The sequence below is a fragment of the Perognathus longimembris genome, chromosome 14 (assembly GCF_023159225.1).
Source record: "Perognathus longimembris pacificus isolate PPM17 chromosome 14, ASM2315922v1, whole genome shotgun sequence".
Taxonomy (NCBI): Eukaryota; Metazoa; Chordata; class Mammalia; order Rodentia; family Heteromyidae; genus Perognathus; species Perognathus longimembris.
This window is the reverse complement of record NC_063174.1, coordinates 10,023,886-10,038,914: the sequence shown is the minus strand read 5'-3', so window position 1 is coordinate 10,038,914 and position 15,029 is coordinate 10,023,886. Positions and strand designations below refer to the sequence as shown.

Sequence of the window (15,029 nt, the reverse complement as noted above, 5' to 3'; positions counted from 1 at the left end):
ATACTATTGTTACTATATACAAACAGCTTAGGATTTATTATTGACAGAACTGTCTAGATCTCTTGAGATCCAAATCATCAAAATTTAGCCATGGTGGGCTGGGCATGGTGGTACACAGCTGTAATTCAGCAGAAATTGGGTTTAAAGTTTGAGAACAGCCCAGTAACAAGAAACACTATCTGGAAAAATAAAGCACAAGGGTTAAAGGCATTACTCAAGCAGTACAGTGCTTGCCTCGCAAGCACAGGGCCTTTAAGTTGAATCCCCAGTACCAAAAAAAATAAAGAAAACACCTAAGGTCAGTGTTCTTCTTTAAAAGTTATTTTAAAATTACTTCACCTTCCCAAGTATTCAAATGATCTGAAATAATTTCTAAATGATCTGAAAGAAATGATTTTAGCCTGGTGCCAGTAGCTCATCTTGGGAGGCTCAGATTATTGGGATCTTGATTCAAGGCCAGCCAGGGCAGATAAGCTCTTAAGGCCTCTTTCTCAGTGAAGATCTGGATGAATCAAAACCCACACCTAGGCATGCTCAGGCAAGTAGCCCCTATTTAAAAAAAATAATAACGAAAACCAGGGTAGATTCATGACTCAATGAAAAGAACATACAGGAAGCATATGGGCTGGGAATATGGCCTAGTGGTAAAGTGCCTGCCTTGTATACATGAAGCCTTGGGTTCGATTCCTCAGCACCACATATATAGAAAAAACCGGAAGTGGTGCTGTGGCTCAAGTGGCAGAGTGCTAGCCTTGAGCAAAAAGAAGCCAGGGACAGTGCTCAGGCCCTGAGTCCAAGGCCCAGGACCGGCAAAAAAAAAAAAAAGGAAGCCTAACACCCTGAGTCCAAACCCCAGTACTGGGAAAGAAAAAGAAATTGTAGCTCCTCAGACAGAGGATAGTATTTAATATTTGTAAATGCCAGTGGTAAAATAAGTGCCCTCCAGTATATAACAATTTTTTTAATTTATTTTATTTTTACAAAACAGATTCCTGCTCATACATAATTATCACTAGATTGAAATTATGGGCAGCCAAATATGTTCTGTTCAGTACTTTGAACTTGGAAATTTGGCTTATATGTTGTTGACCCAAAGGCAAATAATACTGTCCTTAAATAACATTGATTAACCTTTTGGAATATTATTAGATTGTTTCCACACAGAACTTTGATTTGGATGTGTTTTTGTGTTTTAGAGGGAAAGAGGTTTCTTGGTTGTGATCCTAGAATTTGAACTTAAGCCCTCAAACTGGTAGGCAGGTGCTCTGCCACTTGAGCCTTGCATCTAGCCCTGTTTTGCTTTCGTTGTTTTTCATATAGGGGTCTTACACTTTTTGCCCAAGATGGCCTCAAACTGCAGTCCTCCTGATCTCTTACCTTCCCAGTATAGTACCACCATGCCCAGGCCCAGGATGTGAATTTTTTTTTGAAATGCAATTAATAAAGTGATAATTGAGCAGTTACAAAGTACCAGACTGGCTAACTACTGCACATGCATTCTCTCATTCAGCCCTCATGGTACTTTTATTTGGTTTTGTTTTTTGCCAGTCTTGGAGCTTGAACTCGGGGCCTGAGCACTGTCCCTGGCATCTTCTTGCTCAAGGCTAGCACTCTGCCACTTGAGCCACAATGCCACACCGGCTTTTTCTATATATGTGGTGCTGAGGAATTGAACTCAGTACTTCATGTATATGAGACGAGCACTTTACCACTAGGCCATATTCCCAGCACCTCTCATGGTACTTTTATGACATTAAAAATAATAATAAAAACCAAGTTTTATTTACCCTTAGAAATAATCCCCTCATTCTTGGTGAACCTAGCATTCCAGTGTATACCTGCCTGACTTCAGAGTGCATGGTCTTAACTATTACAGTTACCCATTTTCCCTTCCAGTTCTGGGGTTTTAACTTGGTGCCTTGTGCTGGCTAGCTGGCTACTCTACTGCTGAGCTAAACTTCTGGCCCTTTGTACAACGGTCATTTTGAGAGAGGGTCTTGCTTTCTCCACAAAATATCTTGACTTTGATCCTCCTATTTTATACCTCTTGTTGTAGCTGGAATAACAGGCATGTGCCACTGCAACTAGGTATTGGCTGGGAAACTTTCTTATGGGCTAGACTCAAACCATGATCCCCCCAGTATCTGCCTCTCAAACAGCTAATATTATAGACGTGAGCCACCACATTGGCTTAATTTTCATCCCTTCTTGCAGTTGATAGAATGGTTGCCCAATTATCTGTCTTATTTACAAATTAAGAGCTTTTTATTTTTAGGGCTCTACTTTTCCTACCCTGAAAACTCTGAAAATCCTTTTTTTTTTTTTTTTTTTTTTTGTAGTACTGGTGTTTGATCTCAATGTCTCATATTTACTAAACAGGCAGTCTATCACTTGAGCCTTTCCAACAGCTGCTTTGGGGGTTGGTTATTTGGGGGTGGGGGTAGGTTCTCACCTTGTGCCCAGGCCAGCATGGACTGTGATCCTCCTATTTATGCTTTCCCATGTGACTGGAATGATAGACACATGCTACCATATCCAGCCATTGTGCTTCCTCTGTAGCTTAGGATAACAGGTGGCACCACCGCACCTAGCCATTAATCAAGATGGAGTCTCATGAACATTTTTTCCACTGGCTATCCTCAAACTTAAGTCTGCACTTCCCAAACCTAACTATATGCATACCTATCTATACATATATATGTGTGTGTATGTATATATGTATATATGTGTGTATGTATATATGTATATATGTGTGTATGTATATATATGTGTATGTATCTGTGTGGATATATATGAATGAATGATTGCCAGGGGTTTGAAATCAGACTGATCTGGATTTGAATCACAGTCTTGGTATTTATTATCCATATAAACTAAAAATAATTATACCATTTTGTCATTCATAAGGAGGTAAAATTTATTAAGCTTATCTAAATTTTTCTGTTTGCAGTTAATAGTAGTTTTAGGATACATTTTTTGTGCCAGTCCTAGGGCTTGAGCTCAGGACCAGCCTGGATGCTGTTTCTGAGTTTCTTGTGCTCAAGACTAGCACTTTACTACTTGAACCACAGCGCCACTTCTGGCTTTTTGATAGTTTGTTGAAGATAAAGTCTCACAGACTTTCTTGCCCAGGCTGGCTTTGAACCACAGTCCTCAGATCTCAGCCTCCTGGGTAGCTAGGATTACAGGACATTAGCCACCAACACGCAACCCATTTTAAAATATTTTTAGTGAAACTACTACTTTGTATTTCTGTACTGTTTTATTTTAAATTATGTAGTGATATTTTCCTTATGACATTAAGTGCAGTATCCATACCAACCTTAATCACTCATCAACTCCTTTAACATTATTATAGCCACTTGGATAATCTAACCCTTAATCTAAGGTTATATTTTTATATTTTATAGGGCTGGCAACATAGGAAAGGATAAATTCTTTGATTCCCCCAAAACTAAACCTGAGGATGTATTGTAGTCTTCATATTTGAGTTTTTATATCTCATAAGCTATCATCACCTCTTCTTTAAAAAAATAGTTCTGTTCTATCCTTTCTAATATTTGTTTCTTGTGACTCAAAGCCTACCAAATGTTGCCCTATTTTATAGTTTTATTGTGTAGCTACTACATTCTATGATCTTTGCATGTGGTCCATTAATCTCCACAACTTGGCAGAATACCATATTGTCTCTTATTTCACAAATAAGAAAACTTTTCAAGATCAAATAACTAATTAGAGTCAGACTTGTCATTTAATCTACAACTGTCTGGCTAGTCCATGTTCTTTCTAGTATATTCACAGTGTATCTTAGTTCAGTATTAATTCAGGTTGTTTTCAAAAGGCTATATTTACCCAGTAACTCAGTAGTTTTAAACTGTTGTGTTTGTCAGCTAACAGTACAAACAAAATGACAATAAGCTAGAATTCACTTTGTTCCCTTTTAAAATGTGTGTAGGGCTGGGAATGTGGCTTAGTGGTAGAGTGCTTGCCTTGCATGCATGAGGCCCTGGGTTCTATTCCTCAGTACCATATAAACAGAAAAAGCCAAAAGTGGTGCTGTGGCTCATGTGGCCTTGAGCACAGAAAGGCTCAGGAACAGAGCCCAGAACCAGCAATCAATCAATCAATAAAAAATACTTCAAAAACTGTGTGTAGAACCCCAAAGTCATATTCATATTATTTTAATAGCTTACTGTAACTGGTGTGCAATATATGAATCCGTATTATCAAGATAGAAACACAAGGGGCTGGGGATATAGCCTAGTGGCAAGAGTGCCTGCCTCGGATACACGAGGCCGTAGGTTCGATTCCCCAGCACCACATATACAGAAAACGGCCAGAAGCGGCGCTGTGGCTCAAGTGACAGAGTGCTAGCCTTGAGCGGGAAGAAGCCAGGGACAGTGCTCAGGCCCTGAGTCCAAGGCCCAGGACTGGCCAAAAAAAAAAAAAAAAAGATAGAAACACAAGCTGTGTGAGCACTGGAAATGTGTAATAGATACCTTATGCATAAATATAGGACCCCATAGAAATGTTTCAAACTTGTTCTTAGTAGAAGTAATTAAGAACATTCTTGGGCTGGGAATATGGCCTAGTGGTAGAGTGCTTGCCTCCTATACATGAAACCCTGGGTTCAATTCCTCAGCACCACATATATAGAAAAAGGCAGAAGTGGCGCTGTGGCTCAAGAGGTAGAGCACTAGCCTTAAACAAAAAGAAGCCATAGACAGTGCTCAGGCCCTGAGTCCAAGGCCCAGGACTGGCCAAAAAAAAAAAAAAAAGAGAAAAGAACATTCTTTTTTTTTTTTTTGGGGGGGGGGGGGCGGGCCAGTCCTGGGCCTTGGACTCAGGGCCTGAGCACTGTCCCTGGCTTCTTCCCACTCAAGGCTAGCACTCTGACACTTAAGTCACAGTGCCACCTCTAGCCATTTTCTACATATGTGGTGCTGGGGAATCGAACCTAGGGTTTCATGAATAGGAGGCAAGCACTCTTGCCACTAGGCCATATTCCCAGCCCAAGAACATTCTTTTCTTTCTTTTTTTTTTTTGGCCAGTCCTGGGCCTTGGACTCAGGGCCTGAGCACTGTCCCTGGCTTCCTTTTGCTCAAGGTGCTGGGGAATCGAACCCAGGGCCTCATGTATACGAGGCAAGCTCTCTTGCCACTAGGCCATATCCCCAGCCCCCCAAGAACATTCTTAATGACGACACTAGTTAGGCAGACTAGAACCTTACATGAAATGTGTCACTATATTCTTTACATCTAAAATTGAAGTCACCCTACTATAAATTGTTTATGGAGTGTTGATATACTGAGCATACACCAAAAATATCATTTGCTAAAACTTGAGCATGATAACTATGTACCACACACTAAAAAGCCTGATTGGACTGTGAGTTGGCTGAAGGCAATAAGGAAGACATGGAGAAAATGTTTCTTGGGGGGAAATAAACATATACCCAGTGCTGGGATTTGAATTCATGGCCTGGATGCTGTCCCTGAGCTTTTTAATTCAGGACTTGTGCTCAAACTCTTGAGCCACAGCTCCACTTTCGGCTGTTGGTGGTTAATTGGAGATAAGAGTCTCACAGACTTCCCCACCCAGGCTAGCTTCAAGTCACAGTCCTCAGATCCCAGCATCCTGAGTAGTAGGATTACAGGCAGGAGCCACCGGCACCTGGCAGAAAATGGTTTTTATGTGAGGAAGCTGTGATAATGTACCTAGACATCTGAAGATTCACTTTGCTTGCTGTTATTGTTAAAAATAGTGAACGGAAAACATCTCAGGATTTGGGTACAGTTAAGAAGAAAAATATGAAGTGGAAATGAATGACCACAATGAATTTGCATGCAGACCTGTTTTTATGAAGAATTGTGTGAGAAAATGTTCTTTGAGTTAGGCATACTGTGATAAAACTGTTAGACACTTGTCTGTTGGACAGAAATGTGGTTAATGTATTGAGGACCTGAATTATTTTAATTACCTGTAATTAAAATCTAATGTGGATATAGCTTCCTAATATATCAGAGTATGTCTAGAGATGCCAAGACTAAGTGGTAGGATAACACCACCAGTACAGTGACTTTAAAAGGAAGACGTTTATAGAATCTCTCACAGACTTCTTTCTTCTTTTCTTTTTTCCTGTTTGAACTTGTTTTGTTAGTTGGTAAGTAGAATGTTTGAATTTACAAAGCATTGACCATTGTGAAACATCACGATGCTAACTCATTGCATGCCCAATTATATTTCCTAATAAAAACTTGATACTCTTTACTCTGCTTCTCAGTTAACACCTGTAAATTCTGCACTGTCTCTCATTACTTGTTATCTATCTTCTCTTTTGTTTTCTCATTTCTGCTCGCTACTTCATTTCTTCATTCACAACAAAGAAAGAAATGCAGTGATAGTTCTCTTCCTCCCAAAACCTCCGCTAGAAAGCATTGGCCATCTCAAGGTAAACAGCCACAGCCATGTTGGCGGGGAATAGTATGCATTAACAGAAAACCATCAGTTACTGCTCTCCCCTCCCCCTGCCTTCCATCTATAGGGCTTCCCACAGTGGGCCTCGGATTCATATGCTTCTCAGGATTAGCCATTACAGTCTACCATAAGTGGATTCAGATCTTTGGAGAAAGTTGAGCAAAATATTTCCTCATTTCTTTTGAAGGCCAACCTCATTTCAATTAGGAAAATATTGGAGAGGTTACTTTGAGAAAGGTATTTATTAACTTGGCTTATGAATGACAGAATATTTTCCCTTGGGAATGTACTTAAGTGTATTTATAATGTTTGGCCTCAGAAAATACTTTGAAGTATTCTACACATACACAAGATTGATTAAGATAATAAGATCTGAACTCCTTATTGAGCATTTTGGGTTTTCTTATCAATAACTTCAATTTAAGCATAAATGCTTAAGTACTAGCCTAGCATAATTATCTCTGAGTTGGAAGTGTCAGTGAGGTGTTACATGGGCTAACAAATATGTCAAAAGTCTCCCTACAGGGCTGGGGATATGGCCTAGTGGCAAGAGTGCTTGCCTCATATATATGAGGCCCTGGGTTCAATTCCCCAGCACCACATATATAGAAAGCGGCCAGAAGTGGCGCTGTGGCTCAAGTGGTAGAGTGCTAGCCTTGAGCAAAAAGAAGCCAGGGACAGTGCTCAGGCCCTGAGTCCAAGCCCCAGGACTGGCAAAAAAAAAAAAAAGTCTCCCTACAATGTAAGGAGGAATGTAAATTCAAGCCTTCAGCCTCTAATGGTTTTTTGCTTGTGACACGAACAGTTTTTTTTTTCATATTTAAGGCCCAGAAAATGTGTACCAAAGTGCCTTACTCATTTTATATACTTAAAATAGTTTATTTTTAACTTTTATTGTCAAACTGATGTACAGAGAGGTTACAGTTTCATACGTTAGGCATTGGATACATTTCTTGTACTGTTTGTTACCTCCTTCCTCTTCCCCCCTCCCTCCCTTACTCATTTTTTAATTTGGCTATTTCATTTTTAGATTTTTTCATTTTTTCTAAAGCATGTTTTAATTCTTATTCAGTTATTTAGTAAGCAGTTGAGACGCTATACTTTTAAAGTTTGGGCAGTATTGCTATTCATTGGAGAATCAGGAGTGAAGAACTTTTATCAATGACAAAAAATTTTCTCATTTGAATTTTGTTTTGCTTGTTTTAAAATTCTGTATTGGCCAGTTCTGCTGGTCACCTACTTGCTGTTATTGATAAGTACAGAAGTTTACATTCACCCTTGAGCAAAAAGTTCAAGGTCAATAAATAGGCCGAGTTTAAGCCACAGTAACACACACACACACACACACACACACACACGGGGGAGGAGGGAAGTTTAGTGAAATTGCATTAGCATGTCTAAATTTCTGTTGGTCTTTGCTGACTGACTTTTAGATGTATCTCCCCTCTCCCAAGGCTTTATCTTGCTCCTTTTAAAATCCTACTTAAATACCCAGCACTTTGATGGTTTCATAAACGCCTCGTTCCTCTTTGGAAGGAGCTGTGTAGCACTGTTGGGCGCTATTTTCCTCCAGTCTGGGAAGTGAAGGTCCTGTTCTGGTTGGACCCTGAACCCTAGAGCTAGGATTGGTCTTCTCACCTGTTAACTGTGTCTTCCTCTGCATGCCAGTGTTGCTTTGGATACCTGTTCTTTCTGCCCAAAGATATCGTTTCCCATTGCTTTTTGAGGGTTCTAGCTCTGAGGATGATGATTGGTGTTTTCTTGCTGATATGATGGCATGAGCTACCACATCACTTTGTTTTAAATATATTCGTAAGCTATTGTAACAAGCAAGTGTGCTTGTTTTCCCCTCAAAAGACCTCATTAAGAGTTAGCATACTTGGTCCAGACAGTAACACAGGTTATTTCTCATGGAATGAGAGGCTAGACAACTGTACTAATGATCATGCTGTTTCTTACAGGCTCCTACCCAGAGGTTCTACCCAGTGAAGCTCCCACAGCAGCGCAGGTAGATGGGGCTGACCTGGCCTCTCCAATGTCTCCTCGAACTAGCAAAAGCCGCATGTCCATGAAGCTGCGTCGTTCCTCTGGTTCAGCCAATAAATCCTAAGGACACAAGCAGCCCAGCAGTGATCAGCAGTTAGACACTTTAGCCCAAACAGCGTTAACTCTTTCAGACCTTCATGTCTGCCAAATATGCATGTTCTTTCCTGTACGTTTGAGAAAACACTGGACTTAATTTGTAACAATATTTTAGATTTGGGCTATTTAATCAATTCTCCCCCCACCCCACCCTATGCTGCAAGCTGCCATATCTTGAGGGGGTAGAGTTTTATTCTATACTTACTATCTGCCCAGAGAATTATGTCTAAGTCGTTTTACCTTTAATTTCATGATTAATGTTGAGCCAAAGCATAATTGGACTGATAGTCTCTATTTATTGTTCCCCATTTCAGCTTCATGACTCAATAAATACATAATATTTTGCAAATGCAAACTTTTTTTTCCGTGGTGCTGGGAATCAAACCTGAGTCAGCACACTAAGCTAAATCGCTCTACCATTGAGCTATATCCCCATCCTTAGAAATGTAAAATTAAGTTTAAACATTTATACAGTTAGAGCAATGTTAGCCTGTTACAAACCTGTTAATATACGGGGTATGTATAGATTATTTATGTTACAAAAAATAAAACACTCAGTATATGTTCATGTAGTATCTCAAATTCCAGCCTAAATGATTTTAGCATTAACTACTTTTCAAAGCAGTGTTTCATTCTTTGGCTAAGTGATACCATGACATAGCCAATAATGAGAAAAGTCACTACTGATATTAGATTTCTGCTTAGCTTCCAAACACTTTTCTAATGTTCTGCTTTTTAAGTGATATCACCATTATATGCTATTTGTTTTGAGGTTTGGGCCCTTTGTTATTGTAGATCTGGTTATATCTATGTTCTTTCTTCAGTACCAAAAATAAGTGGTGGGCAGGAGGAAAATACTTTTCTGATATAAATATCTCAAATTATGTGTATTATTAAAAAGAAAAGAGAACATAACCTAAAAGTCTTAAGTTAAATCTAATGTTAATAAAGTCGCAGGTGCAAGTTGGTAAACACTCCACCCTCCAGAAGTGTTTTCCTATAGCAGATCAGCTGCTCACGTCTTGTTTTGGTTGGCCATCTCTTAAGAAAATGTAGCATGACATTGGTACCAACTGCATGTGTAAATACATCATACTGGCACCGATAGCATATAAATTATGTATTCATGTAGTGTCTACAAATTTGTAATGGGGGAGATTAAAAAAGAGGACATGGTATTTAACAACACAATAAAAATATTCTTATCACTTCCTCTCCATAATTTGTCTTCTTTCATATATTTTCAGATTTAATAACAGGGCTATCTGATTGGACTTTTATTTAAAGCCTAAAAATCATGAAAAGTAAAGGTAAATCCCATTTTCAAGATGCACTCTAACTTATTTTCAGATCCTATCACAGTTATTAGAAACACAAAATCTCACACTTCAAAAGGGCTGGCTAGAAACTTTGACACATTGTGGTTTAAGCATCCAATTTAGCTTGTTCCTTAAATTTCACATGATTTTATAAGATACCTTCCAGAATAAGACTTTACCACTTTTTTTCTAAAACTACTTTTTAAAAGTTCATGTGTACTTTTTTTCTTATGAAGACTTAAATTCCTGTGAGAGCGTATTAAATTTAAAAAAAAGTAGATAACTGGAGTCCCTTGGAAGATGATTAAACAGTATAGACAGTTTTCCACAGCGAAGATGACTTATTAAAAGAGAAACTCAAACTTCTTACATTTTCTAAGATGCTTTGTTTTTTAAATGAACTTCCAAAGTGTTGATGTTATGCAATAAAAATGGCATGTAAATGCCAACTTCTAATAGTGAAATTAGCACTATTGATATTCATCTTTGTCAAATTCAAACAACTAAGTACACTTTCTGTTGCCATTTGTTGAGAGTGTCTTTTGAAGAACAGTACATATACTTTCCTCTCTGGAGCTTCAATCTGTGCAGCTAGACTTCAAAGGAAAATTTCCCATTGCATTCCTGCACCATTATATTCATTTGCAAAATATATCCCTTGTCTTTGTATTTTGTCTCAATGGGTTACTATGTTTAAAATAAAATACTGGCATAGGAGAGACAAGAAATGTGGCTTTGAAAATATGCTGTATTCAACCGATTCTTAAGACACAGAACAAAAAGCACAGTCTATGTACATTTATTTGGTGGTAAGCATCTTACAAATCTGAGCTGTTTGTCAGGCAGTGCTCAGCCAGTATTACACACTGGCTATTGGGGGATGGGTACAGAATTATTCAAAATTTGTCGCTGAAAAGAAAATATAGAATATTGTGGAAGTTGCATTCAGGTCCATAATGTACTATAGCTATTAACACCTTAAGTGAACCGTTTAATATATAATATACAGGATGAGATTTACAACATAAACACTCATTTGGGTGAAACCTATTTCTAAAACAGTCAAACTTCAGGAAAAAAAGTTCTATATTTCCAAAAAGCTCCATAGCTTTTTGAAAGGTTTAAAGTAGCCTCCTGGATACTGCACACAACATAGCCACGAAGAATTTGTGTCTCAACTTCCAGAAAAGCGGCCCCTCCTCACTTCCAGACACAGAATGGACCAATACAGGAAATTGCGAAAAGAGTTACGGGAGATTCTCTATTCCCCAAGAGCAGCAGCCATTCTCTTACATTTCTTGCCATGAACCCAAGTCTTGAATATTTCCCTCCTGTGTTTGGCACCCATCACAACTTTTTAATTCACAGAATATACAATGTAAGATGTCTGACCCTATGGAGACAAACTACATAGGCGCCTGTGATGACGAGGGGGGAACGCCGATGGCCTCTGGCTAGCCACTGAGACGTGCCCCCATTCGCTGCGACTTTCCATAGGAATTACCAATCATAGGATTCGCTGGGGTCTCCAGAGCTTCGCGGGGAAACAATCCTATTTTTCGGGGAGACGTGAGGCGGATTTAAAGCTGACTCTGACCCTGTATGTTGTTTTAGACCATATACATACCTGCTCTAGAGAGAGGGGCTTTACTTTTCTCTGTCCTCTCCTCTGGCGGGAAAACGACTGGGAGAGTTTGGGGAGGAAAGCCCGGGGAAGGGGGCTCGCAGGGAACCCCCCGGCAAGGGTCCCGGGGGCTGCTCTCTCCGGCGGCGCGGGCGCGCTCAGCAGCCCGGCCGCAGCGGCATCTGCAGCAGCAGCACTTGGCGGCTCTCCGAGGGGTGGCATTTGTTGATGTGCCGGGTCAGGCCCGGGGAGCTGAAGAACGTGGACGAGCAGTGCTTGCAGGAGAAGATCTGCTGAGCACCCCCCTCCGCCGCCCCTCCGGGCCCGGGCGCTTCCGGGGGAGCCCCCGACAGGGCGGGCAGGAGCAGCTCCTCGCGGACCGCGTGCCACAGCCGGTGCTTCTCCCGGATGTCTGCCGAAGGGAAGTGCGCCCCGCACAGCGGGCAGGCGAAGGCGAGGGGGGCCCCGCGTTCCGATCCGAAGCCGGGGAGCAGCGCGCGCGCCGAGCCCGCCTCGTGAGTGCCCAGGTGCTTGCGCAGGTAGGCCTGGCGGCGGAACTTCTTGTGGCAGTAGGGACACACGAAGATCTCCGAGCCCCCCGCCCCGCCGCTCGGCCCGGGCACCCGAGGCCCCAGCACCCCCTCGGGGTACGGGGCGTGCAGTAACTGTGGCTCGGGGTGGGCCAGCAGCTGGAGGCCTTGGCGCGGGGCGCTGTCCGCGTGCTGACTGTCCCCGGAGCTGTCCTCGGCCGGCGGGTGCTGATCCGCAGTCCGCTCGGCCCGGCTGTTCTCCTTCCCCTCGGCCAGGAACGAGGTCAGGTGCCCGGAGTCGGCGCAGGACGCGGAGGACGCGGGCGGCGGCTTGCCGGGGGCGGAGGAGCCGGGGGCGGCGGCGGGCCGGGGCTTGTGCCAGCGGCGATGCGAGGCGAGGTTGGCGGGACAGCTGAAGACCTTGTCGCACTCGGGGCAGCGGTACTCGACGCGCACGATGCGGGAGCAGCGGTGCTGCGCCAGCGCGAAGGGGTCGGCGTACTGCTCCTTGCACAGCTGGCAGATGAACTCCCCCAGCGGCGTGCGGCTGCCCGCGGGGGCCCGGGACGGCGCCCCCGGCTCCTCCTCCTTGATCTTCAGGCCCAGGACCGGGGATGTGGTCACCTCATCGGCGAAGCTCAACTTCCTCATGGCCTTTGGCTTCTTGATCCCCGCCACGGCGGGCGCGGCGGGGCCGGGCGAGCAGCCGGCGGGGCCCTTGGCGCGGCGCTCGCTGCCCGCCGCCCGCTTCACGCCGTGCAGGGCGGCCGAGAGCGGAGCGGGGTCCAGCTGCAGCGCGGGCTCGGGGAACGGCGCCCGCAGCGGCAGCAGGAACTGTTCCCCCGAGGTCGCGGCGGCGGCGGCGGGCGCCACGGCGCAGGGGAAAGTGGCCAGGGCGGCCGTGCTCCCGGGAAAGGACTCGGCCGAGACCGGGGAGCGGAGGCAGCGCTCCAGGAAGGCGCGGCGCAGCTCGGCCCCCGCCGGCTTGGCGGGGCTGGGCCCGGGGCCCTCCCTCCCATTGGCCCTCCACTCCGCACCTTCCCGCCCGCCCGCCCCCAGGCTCACCCCGGCCACGGGACAAGCTGGCCCCGACAGCTCCTGCGCCGCCTCCGTCGTCAGTTCGTTCCCAGGCTCCTCCTGAGTGGGGGGCGCTGCCCTCTCGGCACGGAGCGGGGAGGCGTCGGGGCCGGGCGGCGCCACCAGGGGACCCGGCGGAGGGAAGCCCCGCTCGGCTAGGCGAACTCTGTAAGAACCGCCCGTCCGTTTAGTCCGCTTCACCAAGAAGCCCCTCGGCATGGTGGCGGAGTCAGGGGTTCTGGGCCGCCAGGAGGAACGGGAGGGTCGGCGGGGAGGCGGGAAGCAGGCAGGAGCGGGAGCCGCGGAAGCTTCGCCGGGGCGCTCATGACGGGGCGGCCTTTATAGCTGAGACGCGGGCCAGGCCCCCTGCCGAGCCACCTCCGGGCTGAGCCGACCAATCGGGAGTGAGCGCGGGCCCGGGGGCGGGGCTTCTGCGGGGCCCACCGCGTGGGTGGTGGAGGCGGTGGAGCCGTCGTGGGCGGGCCTCGCTGCCGGGCCGGGGCGCCCACACCCCCGCCCTGCCCCGGACGCCCCCTGTCCGGTCTCGGGCAAAGACGACCAAAGCTGCAGCACTCTGCCTCCGCCGCCCGCAGGGACGGACAGCTGGGGAGTACCCAGTGCACCCCCCCCAAAAAAAACTGAACCCCACTTCCACCCGACGCAAGGGATGGGGGGAGGCCGGTGGCAGCCACCAGGCGGGAGTCCCCCGGGAAAGGGTTAACGTCCTCGGCGGTATTGAGCGGAGGAGAAGCTGCGAGCGGCAGGGCGGAAGGCTTAATCCCCCCGCCCGGTGCCTGCTCGGACGGAGGGAGCACGTCCGCGCTCGGCATCGATCCCCGCGCGGCTGTGACACTATGAGCATCCATCTGGGGAGAAGGGCTCTCAGCGCGGCGCGTGCGTGCCCGCGAGCCTGCGGAGCGCCCCTCCCGGAGCGGCGCGGAGCGGCGCGGGGACGCCATCCAATTTCCCACCGTCTTCACATCAAGTGCTTTCTCGGCCTGCACGTTCCACTTGTGCTACCCGGAGGCTCGACTCCGTGCCGGCCGGCCCGCGCCGCGGGGAGGAGGCTGCGGCAGCCGCGGTGCGCCCGCCTCTCCGCGCGGGACCGGGGCGGAGCCGCCCGAGGTGCGCCGGGGCCCGAGCGCAACAGGCGCTCCCCGCCGCCCGCCGCCCGGGGCCCCGAGCCCGGCTCGGCTGTTTTTTAGCAGCTAAAAGAAACTTGCAAGTTTGTGAGCCTTACTAGGACAATAAAACAGACCATAGGAGGCAGAGGTAAAACGTCAAAATTCCTGATAGACATCAGCACGATGTGAGCACGGGAAGGAGAGTTGGCCAAGTTCAGATCTCCTGACCAAACCATATTGGAGCCAGGCACCCTTGGGTGACTCACGCCTGTAATCCCAGCTGCTGAGGAAAAGCCAGCCCAGAGGGCCACATCCTGAACTCCCATCTCCAATGAACCAGCAGTGCGGCTCAAGCGGTAGTGGACTGCCAGCCTTGAGCAAAAAAAAGCTAATTAATTAAGCAAGGGGATGAGGCCTGAAATCCAAACCCCAGTACCAGAAATAAAATAGAATAATTAAAACCAACTGGCAGAGAAGACCGAGGGAGGTGTTTTTAAAGTAGAATGTAGAGCAATCTAGTCATCAATAAAACATTTTTCCTCTCATTAGTGAAGTATTATAAAGAGGACAATATTTAGAGTAATTTTATTTTTACTGACCTCCGATTATGCATTAAGCATTTTGCTTAATTTCTACTCTGCATACATTGAGACACACACACACACACACACACACACACACATAGCAGGAAGGTGTATCCTTACTTTTTTCTTGAACAAGTTGATCACGCTAGAAA

General features: G+C 45.7%; 2 protein-coding genes across 9 annotated transcripts in view; one reads left to right on the top strand and one right to left on the bottom strand.

The window, feature by feature from the left end:
* Positions 1–9,512, top strand: part of Ralgapa1 (Ral GTPase activating protein catalytic subunit alpha 1) — a 186,189-nt gene extending 176,677 nt beyond the window's left edge. For 4 of the 7 annotated variants that reach the window (XM_048362449.1, XM_048362442.1, XM_048362447.1 and 1 more), the window contains one exon: positions 8,439–9,512. In XM_048362449.1, coding sequence (XP_048218406.1) covers positions 8,439–8,587 — 149 coding nt within the window. In that variant the 3' untranslated portion in view covers positions 8,588–9,512. Of the gene's footprint in view, positions 1–6,160; positions 6,164–8,438 lie in introns of all 7 variants that reach the window. The other 3 variants (XM_048362443.1, XM_048362448.1, XM_048362444.1) reach the window with 2 other exon arrangements.
* Positions 9,513–11,685: 2,173 nt separating this feature from the next.
* On the bottom strand, positions 11,686–13,388 carry Insm2 (INSM transcriptional repressor 2). Of its 2 annotated transcripts, XM_048362451.1 has the most exons (2): positions 13,293–13,388; positions 11,686–13,199 (listed from the first exon to the last, which is right to left on the bottom strand). In XM_048362451.1, exons 1-2 carry the CDS (start codon positions 13,386–13,388, stop codon positions 11,721–11,723), a joined length of 1,575 nt encoding a protein of 524 aa, XP_048218408.1. In that variant the 3' UTR covers positions 11,686–11,720. The 2 variants fall into 2 exon arrangements, with proteins under 2 accessions (XP_048218408.1, XP_048218407.1); XM_048362450.1 differs by having other exon boundaries at positions 11,686–13,388.
* Between the last annotated feature and the right edge of the window lie 1,641 nt (positions 13,389–15,029).